The 22,040-nt window shown below is 46.1% G+C and overlaps 1 protein-coding gene across 2 annotated transcripts in view; it reads left to right on the forward strand.

Moving 5' to 3' along the window:
* The window catches only part of AMBRA1 (autophagy and beclin 1 regulator 1), a 119,208-nt gene extending 102,535 nt beyond the window's left edge, over positions 1-16,673 (forward strand). For both annotated transcript variants that reach the window (XM_027705594.1, XM_027705604.1), the window contains 3 exons: positions 3,863-3,955; positions 5,545-5,738; positions 15,077-16,673. In XM_027705594.1, the coding sequence (XP_027561395.1) occupies positions 3,863-3,955; positions 5,545-5,738; positions 15,077-15,567 (778 nt within the window). In that variant the 3' untranslated portion in view covers positions 15,568-16,673. The remainder of the gene's footprint in view (positions 1-3,862; positions 3,956-5,544; positions 5,739-15,076) is intronic.
* Positions 16,674-22,040: the final 5,367 nt, after the last annotated feature.

Genomic DNA, 22,040 nt, shown 5'->3' on the forward strand with positions numbered 1-22,040 from the left:
AGTAATTTTGTCATTAGTTCATAGTTCTTGGTCCTAGTTTCTTCACAGGAGCATAACTGAGCTGTGTAAATAATACCTTCATGCAGAGGGAGAGGCTGTGCTGCTCAAGTTGTTGACTCTTGGTACTTAACAGGCTCCACTCTGAATCCTTATTTGACTTTCAGCAAAGCCTGCAAGTCTGTGCCCTTCATCCTCTCCAAGCTTGTTAGTAATGTGAGCTGGACACAGGCGTGAAAGAAAAGTCCATCTCAGAACAGATCCCTGCTGGGAAATCCAGGCTGTGAGCAACTCTGCATATAACAAAGCTAATGGAAATTTCCAGGGAGGGCTTAGAGAGCTTAGTGACAGCCATAAAAGGGAAGAAAGTAAGAACTTGACTAAGTGGACTTCACTGTCCATGACTGACACAGTGTGGAGAATTGCAATTTTTCACCCTAAAGCCCTGGGCAACAAATGTCCTCCTTACTGCATCCACATCCAACTGGCAACATGCTCCATGCTACACAGAGCTTCTACCTTATGCCTTGAAAAATGTAAAGTGCTTCCAGCATTTCCATGTCTAGAATTTGATGAAGCAAAAGTTAAATGCTTACATTACCTGAAAAATATTCGTCTTTCCAGTGTAAGCTTCTGTGGAATGAATAGTTAGGCCTTGATTTGCAAATCTCCTGGGAAACATACTGTGAAAGGCTTGCTCATTTACGAAATTCAGGCAGTATTTTGCAATGGGAGCTAAAAAACCTTTAGGCTTTTTGAAAAGGGAGATTGCACTATTTGAAATAGATGTGGCTAAACCAGAGGAAGTCTTTAAGCTTGACTGAAAATCTGATTTAAACCAAGGTAATTGTGCTTGTCACATGCATCTTGTTGTGTACTTAAGTTGGTTTAAGGTGCAATTATGTGATCAAGTTTCTAATGCAAGCATGGTGTTAAAACTGGCATTTAGCCCATACAGTAGCAGTATTTATTTGATGGAATCTTTGTTTATGATCTTAATATAAAAGATAGTGCCCAACCAATGCCCTCTGGTAAGTTCAGATATTTCCTTTCCTCACTGTACCTTTGTGCAGTCTGAAACATCTCTTCTGTAGGCTCAATCAATCATCCAAAGGCTGAAAAATGTAGTTAGGGGCAAGCAGGATTCTGATCTTTGGGCTGTGGAGAGACCAGTGTGAGTCCCGGGTCAGAGATGTGCGGATGTATGACAAAGAGAACAAATATGGTGCTGAGGATCTTACTGCTTGAAGTCTTTTGCAAGAGATAGAGTTGAGAAGGGGAAGTTGCTTAGCTGGCCAAAGGAAGAGGCTGCTGAAAAGTAGCAGTGAAGATGCTCACTGCTGCAATAAGGAGTGCCTTTTTATTCTGAGCCACTTCTTTTGCCCTGCAGGGAGACACACTCAGACCGAACTAAAAAGCCAGATTAAAGTGGTGCTGAGGATGTTGAACTCCCATCATGTCCAAGTGTAGTGACCTTGGCTTAAACCTATTCAACAGTGTTCCCAGAGTCAGCAGAAGGAGCAGTTACAAATCAGTTACCAGCTGCTACAGATCCTTCTTCTGGGGGGAGGAAAGCAAATTCCTCAATTCTCTGGCAGTAAAGCTGTGAAACTCAGTTGATAAATGGCAGCATTTTAAACTAATGTGAAAAGTCATGTATTAAACAGAATTAAATGGCTATTCATTTCACCATCTAGGGGAATGTGCAAATTGACAGCATGTAGTTAGAATGGACTTTGCTGTCCAACATCCTGACTGTAGAGTAGTGAGCCTCTGCGGAATAGGTAGGAGCGTGGTCGGGAGTTTTTCATCTGGTGTACTGCATGTCAGCTTGGTACTGTGATGCTTTTGTGGAAGTGAAATCGATCTGACTCAAAGAAGTGTGTGCGCAGGAGCTGAGCTTTCTGTGTAGTACAGGAACATGATGTTTGGGGCAAGAGAGGATATGCAGTGTTGCCAGCTCACGTTTTGGCCTAGGGAAAGCTTTGTGGTCTTCTGGTTTCTTGTCTCGGGAGCTGGCAAGCTGGTGAAGACAAGTAGGGCACACATAGTACCTTGACGAGAAATACCAGTCATGTACGTGGCTGTGGGGACCATTCCTGTTCTTTGTGAGCTGGAAGAAGTGTGGAAGAAGGGGGAGAATAGTATGGGTCAGTTTAGCTCTGTTGTGTAATAGCTTCAGATATCAAGCACACTAGAGTTTTAATGGAAATTTTGACTAGGAGGTCAGAAAGTCTTGCTTGCCTAGGGAGCATGCTACTTAGCGGACAGCAAAGTGTGACAGCTAAGCCTCAGTCAATATGTTAGGCAGGGGATGGAGCAGTCAGAGGGACTGTCACGGTTTTAGTGACAAATTACCATCTGTCAATAAACTCAGAAGCCTTTGGAAATCAGCTCTCTGGCAGCTGCTTTCATGGGATGTAATGTAGCACAGAGCTAACTTAGCACAAAAAATAAAAAAAGCAATAACTTCCTGTAGACTCTGTGAGTGGTTTTGCTGACCTAATTTTCTCAGTCTCTTGCCCTGGGTCCCGACCTGGGGTACTGTCATCCCAACAGCCTAGCCCTCCAGCGCACACTGTTTTTCCCATTGCAGTGTGTCTGACCTGCAACACTGTCTAAGCTGGAGTTCTTGCCAGTTCTGCTGAGGCATCTCATTACAGGGACAACAGCTTTCATATGTACATAAAACGTCATGTTTGTGCCTGAGCCATAACAAGCTGCCAACTAGTTGCCCTGCATCCTTCCTTCAGATTTTGGGATTGCAGTTGGCAGTGTGATAGAAGTCCAGCTCTTCAGACACAGTTCCCTTCTGTCTACCCAGGACTTTCCCCCCCACACACTGCCTTGTTGTGACCACTGCACAGCACTGCTAACTCTCCACCCAGCGCCACCAGGTGTCTGCAGTCCAGCAGCCATGTGGTGGTACACAGCACCATTTGAAACTCCCAGGCCAGCTTGGGACATGCAATGTCAGCATGGTATGGCAAAACATTGGGCAGAAAGTGTCTTCCATAGTAATGGAGACCATGGTTCTTCTGGAGGTGGGACACAGCAGTAGGTGGGAGATCTCCATGCTGCCTTGGACTGCATAGTGAGTGGTTTAGTTTCTGTGATTGCCTGTAGTCCTCAGCAATGATTGCTAACCTTGTACGTTCCTGTGATTGATCGGCCCTGACTTGGTATATCTTTTGGGGAAATGCATGGTGAAAGGTTGCCAGAGCATTGGCTGTTCTGTTATACTTAGTAGCATTAGCTGTGAAATTCAAGTTTAGACTTTTCAAATACACGTGTTGTTGATGCAGTACAAACTCTTTTGTGGAAACTTGTTAAAATATCCTCTACATCTGTCCTTCCTTCACAGTGGCTGTCACTGAGCTGACTGTATAGAGATTTATTTATAGGTAGAATGAGAACCATTTGCAAAAAAACTAAATGTGGAATAAGAGCAGTGTCTTACTGAGCACTACCTAGTGCAAGAAATGCTTGCAGGCACCACAGGGAGAATTGGCCTTTCTATTCCAATTCTTTGTGTAGTCACTTGGAGTTAGGGTAACCTGATCGTATACACACAATCGTATGTCTTCATTTCCTGAAAATCTCTCTGCTCCAGTTGCTGTGTCTTGGTGTTAATATTGAATTGAGATGAACAGAATATTCCAGAGCACTCTGGTCATACTTTGCTCCATGTTTGCAAGGTGGTTTATGGTGATGAGCCCTTTTAATGAAAATGTGAACTGAGCTAGATCTGCAGTTTCTGTAGGGCAGGAATCAACACTGTTATTCATGTTGTGGGGACATAATGTCTGCTGGCTGGAGTAGTGTTCTGCCATGCTAATGTTTTTTCCTTCTTTGGTTTTTCAAGGGCCTTAAACTCTGGAGTTGAGTACCACTGGGACCAGCTGAATGAGAACATCTTCGCTGCGCATTCCAGCAGCAGGAGCACTGAGCGGCCTGGGTAAGTCTCCTGGATGTTAGATCTGACCCTTTCTGCTGTTTTTGTTACATCTGACAGGACCACTTCTTCTTTGTTCCCTTACCACTGGCAGCTTTAAATATGCAATTTTCTCCCCCTTTGACATTGTCTGGTTGGGTCACCTAGCCTTCTTCCAGCAAGTGACATTCAGTGCCCAAAAGTGCCAGTGATAGTAAAGTACGTGTCATTCATGGCCCCAGTAACATCCATGAGCAGACTGTGGGAAGAACACGTGGGGCTTGATGCATCAAAAGCACCATGCAAAGCAAATGGCCTTTGGAGGATAACTGAAGAACAGGGCAGTTCACAGAGATAAGGACAAATCTGTTGGGTGGACCTGGCGACAGATTTTCATCCCTTTAATTTCTGGTCATGGGACAGTTGTTTCTTGGCAGTAAACTCTAAAAATAAAGCTAAATCCCCTGACAGCCCCATTGGCTGTTTCATCCAGTCTGTCCAGTGATGCACGCATTAATTATTCTAAACACAAGGGCGATGCTGCAGTCCCTTGCTTCTTGCTCTGGTGACAAGTACTTCTCTGTAAGCCAGCTGTTTTCAGCAAGAGGGTGACGGTTGTGTTTCTGAATTGTGAGCTCCAGGATCCCAAGGAAGTTACAAGCTGGTGTACAGGGCAATGTCTGTGCTGTCCTACAGTCTTGGTCCAATAGAGGGTGAAAAATAAGCAGTAGAGATTCTTTACTCTGCTATGTGAGTGGATATTGCCACTGCTTACATTTCTGGCAGTACATAATCAGTCCTGTGTAATGGACAGCTTGAAGGCAGAAATACTGGTCCAGAATGAACTAGCTCAAAGAGAGAGCTAGAAAAGTGTGACAGTTTTCAAAGCCTTATGGCTTTGAAGGTTGTGAATGAGGCAGTCTTTCCTAGAATCTCTTTACTATTCCCAGCACTTTCAGGCGGAGGTCAGTTTTGAAAAGAGCGTCCAAGCATTGTCAAGTTTCAGCTGTAGCATCATACACTTCAACTGTTCGATTCTCAGAAGCTAATAAGCCTTGAGGTGATTCCTGTTGTTTGCTTTTGAGAACAGTGTTTCTCTTGCCTGACTGGAATGAGCAGAAGTGCCTGCTGGAGTGCATTCATGTGTGATGCTGACAAACTAGGAAGTCCAGAGGAGGGAAACGATACAGGCTACGTCTGTGGGAGTTGAAACTGCCCTGCCGACGTGCAGGAGGTTTTATATGTGTTTGTGCTTCTGCATTGCACATTGCATTGCCTACCCAATGCAGTGACCCCAAGACAGGTGTTCTGCAGGCTTAATGATGCTGCAGAGATATCTCTCTGTGCCTGTAAGACACACTGCTTCTGTGGAAGGGTGAGTGGACTCTAAGACTTGCCTTAAAACTCAAGAGACCAGCTGCTGAGACTGGAGAGAGGTGTCTGTGTGTGTGTAAATAGGTGCAGATCACAATTCCCTCCATCCTCATCTGCATAGTGGCTAGCAAGTGGCTGGTTGGAGTGGAAGCAAAAAGAGCCTCACGTGGATGTTTCAATCTTGCTGGGGCATGTTGCCTCCAATGTTCCTAGTCTTATTTGTTTTTCTCTCTTTTCAGAACCAGCAGAGCCACATGGAGAACAGACAGGGACATGGGCCTGATGAATGCCATAGGCCTGCAACCCCGAAATCCCCCCACCTCTGTGACTTCGCAGGGTACCCAGACCTTGGCGCCTCAGCTGCAGAATGCCGAAACTCAGACAGAGAGGGAGGTACAGGAGCAGGAATCCACCTCTGCAGGGACTGGGGAAGGTAGGAGATCAATCAATGATTTATCTGACACAGCTTACCTGGTGAATTAGGAGTTTCTGCATAGGTTGCACATGCTGTCAATGCATTTGACACTCCTTTTATCTCTTCGGCAAAGATTTCTCCAGCCTAATTTGCCTATAACCAGGCCAAGATAATCAGGAGAGTGAATCTCTGGCTGGATGAATAGAGAAGCTGTCTTTTGCTTCTGCTTTGAGGAGGCAAAATGAACTCTTCTTCAGATCACTGTGTCTTTGTAGAATCAACTCTACTGCCATCACTCCTCACACATCTCCTGAACTCTTAACCATCAGTAAGGCTGCAAGCTGTTGAGAATTATCCTTTCTGCCTCTGTGTTAGAGTTTAGCTTGGTTCTTCAACTTCTGCAAAATGTGTGCAGCCTTCACAAGCTCAGCATTTGGATACAAAATAAAATACTGTAAATCGCTTCTCACAAAGCAGCTGTGAGTATTCTGTTTAGTCTGATTGATGAAGTACATGATGGGTGTCCAACTCAGCTATTCAAAACCATCTCTAGTGGTTTGCAGTCCAGGAAAGCTTACCTACATGTAAAAAGCTTGAAACTGTGCAATTCCTATATGATGATAAAGTCACTAGTCTGCTGAAAACATGTTGATTTTGTGCAGGCTTCTTGTCTCAATACTGTAGCATTGTACTTGAATCCAACTCTGAAGGCTTGGCTAGGGAGGAATTGGGCAGTATATACATATGAAAGACAAGAGAAAATTGAGGAGACAATTTCAAAGTTGTTGGTTCATGATGAACTCACTTGGCTTTGGGAAGCAGCCCACAACATGCCTGTTTGTGCCTCTATGCTTGTTTGTTCTCTGTCACTCTGAAAGATACCTTTTGGTATGTGATTCTTCTACAGTTACTACTGTGCAGTATCCAACATGTATGATAAGGCTTTGTGTTTCCCTGATCTCAACTCTTCTGTTCAAAGTTAAGTGGGAAATTCTTGGCCTGTGGGGTTTCTGTCTGCTTATCTCAGCAGAGCTGAGATTAACCTCTCTGGAAGGTTAGTACAACTGAGGGCATGTAAATAAGTCTGGAACACAGGCTGTCTGGACAACTGCTGATCTCATGGGAGCTGGTTCTTCCACTGAATGTGGTCCACAGACAGAAAACAGGGTACAGTGAGGGACCTTCTTGCATCAAGGCCATTGTGGCTGATGCTGCAGACTTTGGGGGTCTTTCTCTGCTCTGTTAAACTAGGGGAGTTCTCCAGCGTTGCTTTTTTCTGATGCTGTTCTGCAATTGTCTGAAGGTTTCATTAACTTGTTCTTTCTAATTAACCTTTCAATTTTCAGATCTAGATCATGGGTTATAACTAGACCGTTAATGAGCTGGGGAAGGGATTGTCCTTTACCAGTGCCTTGGGTGGGGTATCTCTACAAAGAAGCAAAACATGAAGCATTTGGAAGAAAAGGAGTGTAGATAACAAGCCTAGGATAGAATACTTCTCTTTTTCTCCTTTTCTTGCTTGGAAGAAGGTTGGTGAGTTCTCCATTAGGTATGATTTCTGTCTCAGGCATTGACTTACTGCATGTCCCCTTGCAAGTGGGCCTGTCACACTCCTGTCAGCTGTATAAGGACCTTTAGAACAGAGGAGTTATTCCAGTTTAAACACATGCACTGGAGATGAGTTGAGAGGTTTTACCCCATGGTTGATCAGTTCCTGTGCCATTTGCATCCTCAGTGGAAATTCCTGTGTAAAGGCTCAAGACCAACTTGAAACAGGGAGCTGTGAAGACATTAACAATCAGGAGTGTGTAGGATCAAAAAAACCCAACTGTAATCCATAATAGAAGAATAGTAAAAGGACCCATCATGAAGCAAAAAGACAAATTTTCAGCTGCTGCTGCCAACACCTGAAGCAGTTAGCCAGGTACTTGTGGCAGCAGTGGTCTGGTTCATCTGAGTCTTTGTGCTTCACATTATACTTGAACCTCTTTGCACTGCTTGTAATGGTAAGGCTGCTGTTTTTCTGGCACCATGAACTCTTGTGATGCACATCCAGTGTGTTCCGGCAGGGAAGATTAGATGCCATGATGCTTTTCTGATGGCTAGTTTGCCCACTGTATCTACCATAACTCTCTGCCTGTTGAAAATGAAAACATGTTTCCTAATAGCATGATCCAGATGTCAGGGGCCAAAAGAGAGGGGGGAAAAAGAAAATAAAAATAAGGGAGATATACTACCACTAGGGTAGGGCAAATTATTAATTGTCTACCAAATGGGAATAAATCTTCCCATAGTATAGTACACCAGGGGCCTGTGAAGATTAATTAGTGTTTTGTATGGGACTTTAAAGATGTAAATCACTCCATAAAGGCTTAGCAGTGTTATCAGCAGTAGAATGGATAAATCAAGTGTGATTCTGAGTACTGCAAAGGAAAGTGGTTTAGTTATCACCTTGTCATGAGGGGAAAAAAAACCCTAAACCAACAAAACAAAAAAAACCCCCTTGTATGTTAAAAAAAAAAAAAAAAAAAAACAAACCGAAAAAGAAAAAAGAATAGCTAGTGCTACCCTGAGAATGGTTTCCTTTCCCATGTCCTGTCAGTCCCACAGTTGTGGGGAATTCTGGCTCAGAGCATTTCTTGTACATATGTGCTTATCGTATATATAAAAAAAAAGTATGCAGAATTGCATCAGGAATGTAATTAAGCTCTGTGCGGGTATAAATAGTTTCCTTTTCTCATGCAAAGCTCTGCGGGGACTTTGCTGCTCTGATTATCTTTCTACCGCCTTTAGAGGTATGAGGAATGAGTATGTGATGACTTTATTAGAAGTGAATCTCTCAAATGTCTGTATCTTTCTGTTTTGCAGCAGTTGGCTTGTGAACTCTGCTCCACATGTAAACTAAAGGTAGTTGGAGTTGAGAGAAAGCTAGGAGAGGTACCAAGATATGCTTAAAACAGTGTTTCAACTGTCTCCTACTTTCTTATAAGCTGACAGACATAGTGGAAATACTGATAGAGTTGTAACTTTGAGGCACTTTTAATTAGAAACAATCCGCTGGGAGTTATACTGTGCTTTGCCTTGCAAATAAAGGCATGATGGGAGTGGGATCTGTATTCAACTTGCAAATTGAATCTTGCTTAAAAACCAACAAAAATTCTTGATGTGTCCCCAAAGCTTTAACCTTTAGAAATTGTAATTCCCAGTCCAGACTGGGTCAGGCCGTGGCTGTCACTTGTTCAGACTGCTGGATCTGTAGAGTATGGCTCAAGTGGCAGGAACTGTCAGTGACTGCAGTTTTGCAAAAGGTGCTGCAGGCTGAAGGAAAGGGACAAAGGGACCTTTGCAGAGCTGCGAGACACTTGATAATAGTGCATCCATGCTGTGCCTGGCTGTTGACAGTATATCAATACATCCTTCAGGTAATCCAGTTCTTAAAGAAAAAAAAAATCCACACGCAAAAAAAAAAAAATTAAAAAATGGAGAGGCAGTTGTCATCTCATTTCCTGTCATCTGCATTGTCTTTGTGACTTAAAATTCAGATAGGTAGCTCAGCACTCTGTAGAACTACTGACATTGTAGCCATCAGAATACTTGCTATCAGTCTATTGCTACTTTGCCTGTCTTTAGGGGAGCAACATATTAACTACTGTCATGGCATATACAGTTTTTAACTTGTTTGCTTGAAGTGTTAATCACCAGCCAATACAAATTTCCATTGTGCCTAACTGTTTTCAGAGGTTGCAGGAGATACTTTTGAGAGGGAAGAGAGTTGTAAACTGAAGGCTTCGGTTTGTAGAATTCAGTCTGTTCAAACTATTGGTAGTGAAAAGACAGCACATGCAAGTGAAACTTCCCTGATATAAGCAAAGCATCCTGAGGATGCCTAAGGAGCACTTAGAAGCAGTCAGTGTGCCTGCATGTGGTGTAACTTTTTTAATCTGAGACATTAGGAACACGTGTCAAGGGGCTGCTTGGGCAGGAGTACTCTGTCCCTAGCGGAGCCTCATGAATGCTGACAAGAAACATGTTGTTTTATGTTAGCTGAACACGTTCTTGCAATGCTGTTGTCAGATGTGATGTGACTTCCGTACAATCGATATGGAAATGGGAACCAGGACACTAGGGATCAACTTCCAGATCTGCCTCACATTCTCCAAGTAGAAACGTGGGTAGATCTCTTAGCCTTTCATCTGCCTGTCCATCTGTAAAATGTGCGTCATGTCCTGTAAAAGTGCAAATTTTGATTTCTCTCTAAAACCCTCTGTAAAGCAGTACCTAAAAAATAGAATCGTGTTCTAAAAGCATGTACTATGCAAGCCTTTACAGTGTGATCTACTCGAAGTACTTGGCTCTCTCGGGATTAAATTATGTGGGCTACTTTTAAACTCTCATTACAAAAGTAAGTTTCACTCATATGAATCGCCAAGGTGAGCTATTGCTGAGAAATTTGTTACAAGTCAAACCAGTTGTGTCTTTTCTGAGTTCTGTGGAGTTGTTTGGACTAACCACCTCAGAAAGGAAGTGCGAACATGCTTCTGGGCTTGGTTGGACAGAAAAGTAACTGGTAGTATTTCTTGTGGCATTAGAGATATGATTATTCGTAGTTGGTTATGCTGTGCCGTGTCCCTGCCCTTTCTGTTCTTATGCAAGGAGTGAATTTAAAAATGCTGATATTTTTATCTTTGAGCATCTGAATTAGCGGGTCAGCTCACACCTCAGAGCTATTATTCGATTTTCTCTGAAGATTTAGATATCTCCGCAGTGCTTACTGTTAGTTTTGAAGCTTTGTTTGCAAACATGACTGCTGACTACTACTGGTTTTAGAAAGAGGACAGTTGAAAATGGAAAAAAAAATTCAAGAGCTATGTTAGTATGTTGCACAGCCACAGGGGATCCTGATCTCACCCTTGCTTCTGTGGACTTCGCTTTTTATCAGGTGTGTGCCATTCGTGCCCAGAGATAAACACGTTGTACTCCCTGTAAGTACTTCAGAGACCACTTCACTTAGAAGTGGAAATAATCCTGCCTTTAGCCCAGCTCCATCGAAAGTTTGCCAGATATTTTGCCTTTGTAGTCTTCTGTGTCAAATTGTTGTCTTGCTGGAGTAGTGTGGCAGAGGACTTCTAAAAACAGATGCATTAGCTAAGGGAATATTTTGTTAAATGTTTGAGCCAGTCAGCTACCTTGACAGAAATTCCCTAGTCTTTGGGATATTTGTTCTCAAGAGTAATGTTTTGTTCTGTGTTTGGAATAGATAGGGTTTTGGATGTCTGAAAAGGTCACTTCGATTACAGTAGAAAATGTTTGTAGGAGCACAGCACTGTGGACACAACACTGATACTTACTTGTGTTGAAGAAGGAAACCATGGGTGGTGATGTCCTGTCAGGTACAGAACTTGCACCTTATGCAGAAAAAGGTTGACACTGTGTCCAAGATTACTTCTTGCTACAGGGACAGCCTGTGGGGAGGATGAATTGTTATTCTGCAGGTGTTGTGCTTACAGTGGTATTTTACACACTGTAACCTGGTTTTACACACTGTAGATGGTTAGTTCAGTTTTCTAGATTTTGTCTGTAGTGGTCTGAGGTTCCTCTATTTTTCTGACCCTAGAAGGTGGGCTTAGAAGAATGAGAGCCTGAGATAAAAGATTTTACAAAGTCTGGGACACCAGAACGTAGTTTTGAACATAAAATGAGAGAAGAGAAATTGCCTTGTCCATATGGAGAGTTAGATGTGCTGTCACTTGTCCTACTCCCGCACTAGTTTGAGTTCATGCTCTGGATGTGCGTAAACTCTTTGGAGTGTCACAAGTATGGGATTTCTTTCTGTCCTGGTCTTGTTCAGCTGAAAGTACAGGGAACGTTCAGCAGGCTGCTGCAGCAAGTTGAAACTTATAGCAATCCAAGGTGTGGGGTGTACAGCATTTCTACTGTTTTGGGTAAGTGCCTGTGTGCACACCCTGAACCTTCAGCAAATGGAAGTCAGCTTATTTCACTTGAGCTGAGTACTAATGTAGTCTGCATTGGCAGCCTGGTGAAAGAATGTGTGTGGGAGTCACCAGGCAGTAGGAACGGGCTGTATGTGATCTGTGCTGTAGCTCAGCTCAAGGCAAATTGTGCAGGAAGCTTTGCTCTGAACTAGTCAGCCAAAGTCGTCGAAATCTCGGAGAGGGAAAGGGGAGGATAATCCCCAAAGCAGACAAGCTTGTTGGCTGCTTGAATGGTGAGGCTCGCTTCTGGCCCTTGATGGGCTGTCTTTCTGGAATTTCCAGCATTGCTGTGTCGCTGTGTTTGTGAGCTGAAGGCTCATGACTTGCCGATTCTCTGATTTCTGCTGTGACATCAACCCTTGCCTGTTTTCTGAAGAAGCACCAGCCTCAATCAGAAATTCAACCATGGCATATGGTAATTCAGGGGCAGGGAAAAGCAAGAGGTGCTGTGGTGTGCACTGCCTGGATGGACTGCTCTGGTGAAACGCATGTTTATAATGCTGAGGAGCATTGGCTGGCTGGGAATCTCTTCTGATTTACCGTTCCAATGCTCCTGTATTGGTCTAGTTTATAGTAAGTGATTTGTTAAGAGCACAGTACCTGCTGTTTCAGGACTTGTGTAGTAGATAGGACTGGCTGGGATGTCTGTAGGCCAGGTTGCAAATTTTGGCTTTCTTAAACTTCCTCTCCAGCCTGGCCACATGGCTGTTAATGAAGTGCTTTCAACTATACCCTCAGAAGGAAGTGATGACTAAATCCAAAACCATGCTTCTCAAACCTTCCACTTAGTTTTACTCATGATTAATGCTTCAGTATCCCCTGGCATGCATGTTTTTCACACTGAAGTTTCCAATCTAATAGCTACCTCTGTTCTCAGTCTTCGTACTGGTCAGCCAAGTTCTTAGTTCATGGATCAACCACATCCTAGTTCATCAGCCACATGCTGAACAGGATTTCTCTGCCAGAGTTGTGGGTCAGGCTCTGTTCAGAGGGTATTCTTGCTCAGTCCTCTAAGGCTCTGCTACAGATTCTCACGTGGTTACAGGTGTAAACCTGTGTACAGGTTTACTACATTCCTAGCAGAAAGGGACGTTATTCTATTAGTGAGGATTAAATTTGCCTTTAATGTCCAAAATATTGGTACAACAGGGGAGTATGTCAGCAGACTTACTTGAGGATGAAATAAACTGTATCCTGTGATGGGGGAAGCTGGTGTTTCTTGATGCAAGTTCCACTGAGCCCATGAGGAAAGGGAATAAGCCATCACTGACTGATTGCACAACGTCTCTACAGTGGCGTCATGTAGAACTGTGCTGAATACCCTAGCTCTCATATTGGATAACTGATCATAGAATCATTTAGGTTGGAAAAGACCTCTAAGATCGAGTCCAACCTTTAGTCATGTAACTAAATCATAGCACTAAGTACCACGTCCAGTCATTTCTTGAACAGTTCCAGAGATGGTGACTCCACCACTTCCCTGAGCAGTTCCAATGCTTAACCACCCTTTCAGTGAAAAAATTCTTCCAACCTGAACCTCCCCTGGCACACTTTGAGGCCGTTTCCTCTTGTCCTGTTGCTAGTTGCCTAGTAGAAGAGGCCAACCCCTACTGACTACAACCTCCTTTCAGGTAGTTGTAGACAGTGTCGGCCTCCTTTTCTTCAGGATAAACACTCCCAGCTCCCTCAGCTGCTCCTCATAAGACTTGTGCTCCAGACCCTTCACCAGCTCCATTGCCCTTCTCTGGACATGCTCCAGCACCTCAATGTCCTTCTTGTAGTGAGGAGCCCAAAACTGAACACAAGATTCCAGGTGCAACCTTACCAGTACTGAGTACAGAGGGACAATCACTGCCCTGGCCCTGCTGGCCACACTATTTCTGACACAAGCCAGGATGCCATTGGCCTTCTTGGCCACCTGGGCACACTTCTGGCCCATGTTCAGCCACTGTTGACCAGCACCCCCAGGTCCTTTTCCACTGGGCACTTTTCCAGCCACTCTTCTCCCAGCCCGTAGTGCTGCCTGGGGTTGTTGTGATCCAAATGCAGGACTCGGCACATGGCCTTGTATAACTTCATACCATTGGCCTCGGCCCATCAATCCAGCCTATCCAGATCCCTCTGTAGAGCCTTCCTGCCCTCCAGCAGATCCACACTCCCATGCAATTTAGTATCGTCTGTGAATTTACTGAGGGTGCACTTGATCCCCTCATCCAAATCATCGATAAAAATATTAAACTCCACAGCCCCAGGTATTTTTCTTTTCCTAGACAGTGTGGCATTTTTGCTTTTATTGTGTTTTAATCCCTCCCCGCATCTAGCCTTGTTGACATTTGTGTTCATTTCCTTGGTGCAAGAGAGCTCATGGCTTTCTCTTCTAATCAGCACTGTGATAGCTTCATGGAGGTGGGACTGAAATTTATTTCTTTAATAAGAATCGGCAGGATCCCACTGTGGAATGTTTCTAGCAGTTTATGATTACAGACTCTGTTCCCCAAATGCTCTGGGTAGGGTTTGTAGCAAAAGAAGGATGTTGGGAATCAGAACTGGGACAAACTTCCCTGGGGATTCAGTCTCCTATGTGGACTATTTTTTTGTGAGATTTTGTTCTTCAAAGGTAATCTTGAATAACAAAGGTATCTGACAATGGTTCTCTCAGAGCTCAATAGAGCCTGACTATGAAGGAAAGTCTCAGAAATAGAGCAGACAAAGACTGTAGGTCTTGAGATGTTTTTTGCATTCCTCAAAAGATACCAGTCAGGGGAGCAGAAGCGTACACACTTGATCTTTCCTTCGTCATAGATGATGTGAAAGCACAGACTGTGTTCTGTAGTTGCTGTCTGCTCTTGACCGCGCTTATGTCTTCCCTGACTGACATTGGGGACATGGCCATCGTGTCATCTGCCTGGGCTTTTCTCAAACAAGTGAAGTAGCAAAAGGCCACAGATTTCTTTAACACCATGGTGAAATGTTTGGTTTATTGTAGTGCAAACTGAGGTTTTTCTTCCTGTCCCCATGGAACTGACAGGATTGTCTCTAAAGCTGTGATAAAACATCCTACCTCTTTGACTACACTTTTTTCCCCCACCTTTACAGCTGGATGAGAGCTGCTTCTCCAAGGTTTGGATGTGCAAGTCTGTGAGGAATACCTGTGGGAGTGGCTGAGATTTTCTTGTCAGAATTCGATGCCTTTGTTTGGCACTTAACCAAAAGTTATGGAAATAAAATGTTGGGTTCCCTCTGGAATAAAACCCGTCTTCTGTCCGATCATGTGCACACTGGATAATGCATCTACCCAGCATGCTTTCTCTTTGTGTTGTAGTTTGCCTTGTGCACCAGAGTTGCTTCTGCTTTCTTTTGCAGGGGAAGGTCCAGAATATGGAGCCAGTGGGGAAGATGCCCTGAGTAGGATTCAACGGCTGATGGCAGAAGGTGGCATGACTGCCGTGGTTCAGCGGGAGCAGAGTACCACCATGGCATCCATGGGCGGCTTTGGCAACAACATCATTGTGAGCCACCGGATCCACCGCAGCTCTCAGACTGGTGCTGAGTCCTCTGGAGCTGAGGGTACATCAGCACAGCAGTCCACCTCACAGCAGCTGGCCACAGAGCTGGAGGGACGGATCCTGTCAGAGTCTGTGCAGCTGCCGGAGCACGGCCTGAGCCCGCGGACAGCCCCTAGCACGAGTGAAGGACAAAGCACTGGTGATCTGGACCTGCCAGAGCAGGCCCAGTCCTCCATGGACACCGAGGGACCAATTGAATACAGTGACCTAACTAATAATAACCATCTTCCTGACAGTACCAACTTCTATAGTAATGACAGCACCAGTGGGGAGTCGCGGAACAGGTAGAGATTAAATTGTGTGTTGGTGCTACCCTTGTACTGCTCAGCAGAGACCTGTACCTCACAGCTGGCCAGGAGTTGGAAGACTAGGGACATGTGGCTCTGACAGGATGCTGGTGGTTCAGAGGGCTTCTCTACCCTCGGTGGGGGGGAAAGGGATAAGAATTACAAGAGAAGCCATGGGCAAAAAAGCATACTTAACTTCTAACATTCCCACTGCTGAAGAGTTAACAGGAATACAAACCACACTGTCTGCACATCATGCGAATTTTGAAACCCCATGGCATCCTCTGAGTTCAGCCCTAACCCTCCAGTTTGGTGTGTCATCCTTTTTAAAACCTCTTTCCTTTCCTGTTTCCAGCCCTTTTATGCCCAGGGAACTGATCAGTAGCGTGAGAAAGGGAAGGGGGCCTGCAGCATCCTTCTGGAGACAGGCAGTACTGGGCAAACCCGGGTGTGATGCTCCAGCTCTGTTGTTGGAGTGGAGGAGTCTTCCAGGCCACAGTCCCTCTCCATAGCACAGCACTGCTCCCTCCCAGGGTATGGTGTTCTGAGACCAGTCCTGCCTATGCTGTGGTCTTTTCTGGGAAGAACTGGGCTTTGCCAAAACATGCATGGCTCATGATATGCTCACAGGTGGGGACCTTTCCTTTTTAGAGAGCTAGTTTAGTACTTGGCAGGACCCTAAGTAGAGCTGCTGTATAGATGGGTAGGGGGATAGGGGCTACTGCTCTCTAGTCAGGATGCAGTTCACACAAGGATGTTCTAAGCTGTGCCAATATTAACATGAATGAGCCACCCCAGTGGTTTCATAGTGCCAGAACTGAGCTGAACCTGCCTGGAACGGTGCAGGAATTGTCTTTCAGCTCCAGGCCAGGGTGTGAGGTATTGGTCTGTGATGTAAGGTGTTGCATGTGAAATCTTGACCTTGTACATGTAGTTTCTAGTGGAGAAGTCAAGGCTCTGATATTTTGTTTTTAGTCTCAAATGTGATTTTCCTTTTCGTTTGTAACTCTCCATCCCTAGTAGGCTTGTGGAGGAAGGACAGGGAGAGTGTGAGTGCTAACGAGGGAAACACCAAAGATCAATGTCATTAAAATATGACAAACCCTTGCTTGACCTCCTGTCTTCATTTGTGTGATGGTTGTCTCTGTGTTTGGCCTTGGGGATAGATACGTCCAGCTCAGAAGCTCAAGCTGGCTTACAAATGTCAGATGATGATCACGGTTTCCCAGGAGGAAAGCAGACTCAGCCTGTGAGTTGAAAGCCCAAAACTGGGAAACAAGGAGGAGCATTTGGGAGTCTCGCTTGTAAATCACCTTTTGACTAGTTTGGAGATGAGTAGGCACCTCTCCAATGCCCATGGTTCAAGTAGGGAGAAAGGAGTGTTTCACCTATCCAGCTTAAAAAGGTATGTAGAAATGCAGCACTACCTTGGGCAAGCAGAGAGTGGTCTGTCTTGCTAACCTCTTGAAGCAGAAAAGGGATGCAGTATCTGACTGTTCTGGTTAAAGGAATGCACACCCCACTGTTACCACTCTCCGGTGAGAGATGCTTCCACTGCTATCTGAGCACCTGCCAGCAGCTGCTGTGCTCCTGCCCAGCTCCTCTAGATTCTGTGCTGCTAAGACATTATAATAAATAAGGCTATCATTAGGCAGCACTCAAGCTCCCAGTCAGAAGAGTCTGTTAGAGAACATTAAGCAAATCTTCTCTTAAATCACAGCCTGGAAATGAACCTTAAATCAAATCAGCTGCTGCCAGGCCTCATTGCAGAGTGTTAATGAGGCTCTAAAACCTGTCCTGAGCCAACCACATCCCTGATCTGACAGGGGAGCAGCCTGAAAAATGGGATTCCCTTGTGGCAAGGAAGGTTTCATGCATCCCTGTATTGCCTTAGTGTGGAGTGGCCTGAGGATGTGCTGTCAGTTGGGAGCCAGAAGAGCTATGTCTCAGCTGAGAACTTGGGCAGACAGGGCAGTGCAGGTCTAGACAGAGCTGTTTACTGCTCTGCTTAAAACCAGACTACAACAGACCCTGGAAAAAAAGTGCTTCAGCTTAGCCTGACATCTCCTCTTCCCTCTCCCTGCATGATTCCTGTAAGAGTCTTGAGGCCCATTCTTGGTGGATGGGTTGCAGAGCATTCATAGATATCCATTTCCAGAACCAGAGCCAAGCTACCTACAGAAAAATTTCTGTCTCGGTTGGAGGAATATCTTCGGGGCTATCTCACTCTGTGTTGGCAGACTTTCAAAGGCCTGGTGTGCACCATTGCTGGACGCTCTGGCTGTGCTGCTGTGCACAGGCCTGAAGCCTGCTCTGCTGAGGACTTCTCCTTGGTCCAGACCTGCCCCCATTGGAGACAGTGGCAGAACAGGTAGTGAGCTCCAGTGGGAGCAGGAGCAAACCACAGTTGCTGTCTTTGCATTGACTCAGGACATCTCTGAAGCTCCAAAGCAGTTTTCTATTTAAGACTTACAGGAGAGACTTCCTTATGAGAGCAGGCAGCTTTGTAATTTCTCCTAACTTGCTCTGTAGCTCTGGGCCGAAGGCTGGTAGCAGCTGCAGCCTATGTTCCTACAGATCTTAAGCAGGAGCAGTGGGCAGGGTGGGTTCGGGAAGGCTTAATCTTTAGATACTGCCTTGGGCGTGATTTGTTGATGATCTGCTGTGGCTACACAACCAAGAAGCTGCTCTCAGAGGTGGTAGGCTTCTACATAGAGAGAGCACTGCTTTTCTTTTGAGTTTCAGGCCTAGAATCTGCCGAGCTCAGTTTGTCCCTGCCTGAGACCTAACGGAGCTGGATGGGTGGGAAGAGTGCGGGAAAGGAGAGAAACTTGAGCCCATTTATGCAATGGGCTCACACCCCCCCCCACCCCTAATGCAATTTATTTCTCATACCTTCCATGCTTCTTGTGGAACAAAAATATCTCTCTGCAGGAGTACCCTGCTCCAGCCCAGCAGTCTTCCTCTGTTGTTTCAGTCAGGGCTGATCTGACTGTACCCTTGAGCAACACCCCCGAATCTGCATGATGACTTGAGGCCTGGAGCCCTGCACAGAACAGGAGGTGGTGGGATTGACCACGCCCAGGACAGTGCAGCAAAAGCTCAAGGCTCCTTCCCCAAGCCTTGCAGCTTACCTGTTCACTGCAGTGTGACAACACAGTGCTGAGGCAAATGCTGTGCCAGAAGCAACATGGAAATTCAACGAGAGCTGCTTGAGGAAACCAAATCAGAGCTGTTCATACTTGCTGGCCCAATTTAGGAGGCAAAATGAGAGCTTACTGCGTAGGAGCAGGAAATAATCTTAAAAACCGAAAGCTTTTCTCAGCCATAGCCTGTCAGGAGCCTTTAAATGTGCTAACAAAATCCTGGGGAAAGGAGAAATATGATGCAGAGAATTTTATTTAGCTTTCAAAAGGCTTTTGATAAAGTCCCTCACAAGAGGCTGTTAAAGAAACTTAGACACCTCAAGGGTGAGGGATAGAGTCCTCCTGGAGACGGAAGCTGTTTGAGGTGGGAATTGGAGTCATAAGTAATGGCCCTTTCTTGGCATGGAATGAGGTTAATGGTGGGTTGGTCGGGTTCAGTAGGAGCCAGTGTTCTCTAAAAGCCCTAATGAGCTGAAAGAGGAGGGGAGCAGCTGAACATACAATATTGTTTAGGTTAGCTAGGAAGAGAGAATGTGCCAGAAACCTGGGGCAATGGGAAGAGGTAGTGGTTGGAGCTGCTGTGCTGCAAGGGGACTTTTGTATGAATCCTTCACCTGCATGGGCACTGCTTGCAGCTGGTGAATGCTCTGGCATCCCTGGGCCTGGGACCCAACCAGATGGTGAGCACTGCCTGGAGGGAGACCTGGGATCCCAGAGAGGGTTGCTGAAGCCCTGGCAGGTGGTACAGCAAAGTGGTGGTACTTGTCCCTATGAGTCCTGAGTTTTCTGCCCTCACTCCTTTGCTGGTCTATTGCTTCGTTTCCAGTACCTCTATTTGACTCCTCCTGGAAGTCCAATGCTATACCCACATGTGGCTGCTGTGGAGTGACCCTATAGCTGGATGGTGCTGGGACCCCAGCTCTATGTGACCACCGGGTGCTGTGGTGGGCAGGAAGGAGGGGGCAGGGACCAGGTCACAGCATGGGGAGTTTCTCTCTCCCAGTATCTGATGCCAAAGCCAATGCCCACAGCCAGTTCCTCCAGCCACTGCTCAGGCTGCTGGCTAGAGAGAGCAGCTGCCCTCTCTGCTCAGTCCCAATCTGTCAGAGAAGCTATTCTCCAGCAGAAAAAGGCAAATTAATTAAAGTGTGCAGCATATGAACCATCCACCACTAATTGGGATCTTGATGTGCAGCACATAAATGTCATGCCATTGCCACCTCTGTGTAGAGGGGGCCCTTGGCACATGAGGGGGCTGGGGGGCACTGCAGCCTTTCCTTTCCAGCTGCTGCTCTCTGGCAGCCAATTAATGCCAGTGCCTCTCTCCCCTCATCCTCGGGCACAGGGGCCTCTCCCGTCCCTATCCAGCTCTTGCCATGGTAGTGGGCGGGAGCCCCGTGCAGCTGCTCTGTGCACTCCGCTGAGTGCAGGGAATTGTTTCCCCACAGCTTCTCAAACAGAAGCTCCTCTCATCTGTTCCCAGTGAGCTCCCTCGACTCCTCTTTATTTTGCCTTTCAAGCAGTTGTTGCTGGCGTGTGGCACCAGTAGCAGCTGGCAGAGATCAAGTTGTCTTCCCCAGCATAATGGCCCTGGGCATCAGATCTCTTCCAGCCGTAAGCCAGCATCGCAAGGAGGACACTGTGAGGCTTCCCCTCTGCCTTTCATCTGAAAATCAATACGCTGTTGTTCGGCCTCCAAGCATCCATCTTCTGTGCCAGAGTCTTGCCCGCTCATGCGGGCCAGGCTTCTCCAGCTCAGTAGTGCCACATGGGAGGGACTGGGGGTCCCATGCAGTGGCTCCGATAACTCAGTGAGACAGGGAGGGTGTGAGCAACAGGAGGTATGAGTGCAGCAAATCCGCTGCTGGAAGAGGCAGCCAGACACCAAGGTCTCCAGGAGGAGCCATTACTGAAACCGGACCACTACTTGTATGGAGAGCTGCAGCTGGACTCTGCCACACCACTGAGCCTTGGCTTCAGCTTTGGCCAGACAGTGAACTCCACACTGGCACAAGGATTTTAGCAGCTGCTGAGGTTTCTCTTTATGTCCTTGCATCCAGCCCTGCTCCAGTTTGACTGGTGGAGTTGAGCTCTGGAGTCCCTGCTCTTTATAAGCTCAAGGAAGACCCGAGGCTCCCTGACCCTTCACCCTTACCCTCTGAGCTCCTAACTCCAGCTTTACAGAGGCTAGGGTAAACAGCAGACACTGTGCAAAAACATGAAATGTTGTGGTAATTCAGGCTTGATCCTTTCTGTTTCTTAGGCTCAGCTACATGGCCCTTCCTGGAATTTAATGCTGGACCCCTGATACCATCATAGCTATTAAAGCCTGTCCCTCAATCCCCAGTTCAATAATACAGTAATATCTTGATAGGATCAGGAGTTGGCTCTGCTGGCAGATAGGCTCCAGTCCCTCCTCTGGCACAGCGTGGGGCACCTCCACCCCATTGCAGGGAAACTTTAATTTGCAGATTATTTGTTTTCACAGCAGACCTCAGAGGGGGGGATGAGCAAGCGATGATTGCTGGCTGCTGACCAAGCACTGCTGAAAGCCATAGTCCTTTGCTGGGCTCTGTCATGCTATGCTGGTTGGTACCTAAGCCCAACTTCTCTCCTTCCCCTGGGTCCTTGTAAAACCTCCCCAGGATGATGTGGCTGTGGCTCTGCCCTTTTCCTGAGGGTCATTACCCCTGGGTTTGCTTGCTCCTGCTAGGCAGGGCCATACCCCACCAACCTGTGCTTGGGTAGGTGCCACAAACTCCTTTCTCTTCAGTTGTAGGCAGAATTACAAAAGGCTCAGAGGGGCCAATGAAGACTGACTGGCAGCCGCTGGGGAGGCTGATATTAAAACATGTAAGTACTACAGCACTACAGAGGGTGCACTTATCTGTCTGCCCACTGCAGAAGTTCCCATAGAAGCCCTGCCAGCAGGCCTCTGCTAGTCACCTACCTCAAAGTTAACACTAATTAAAACAATTATTTAGGGAGGAACTGGGACTGGTCCTGCTGCATTGCAGAGAGGTAGACAAGCACAGCCATGGAACAGCAGCTTTAGGGCTCTGGTACCTAGTGTGACTGGCAAGAGCAAGTGGCACTGAAAAGGACAAGGTTTTTTAATGCATAGAGAGCACTTGGGCCCTGGGTCACAGTCGAGGAGGAGAGCTGAGCACGCAAAGCAGCAGTAACCCAGCACAAGATGCTGCCCTGCACCCAACCTTTCCCACCCTGCTCCACGTTCTGTGGCCACTCACAGGGTGGGAGTAAGGATCTTGCTCCATGAACACTTTATTTCATTGTCACATGAGCTCCACTGGCTCTTAGTTGGAGG

Source organism: Neopelma chrysocephalum, unplaced genomic scaffold (assembly GCF_003984885.1).
Source record: "Neopelma chrysocephalum unplaced genomic scaffold, ASM398488v2 Primary Assembly neopelma1_24, whole genome shotgun sequence".
NCBI classification, from domain to species: domain Eukaryota; kingdom Metazoa; phylum Chordata; class Aves; order Passeriformes; family Pipridae; genus Neopelma; species Neopelma chrysocephalum.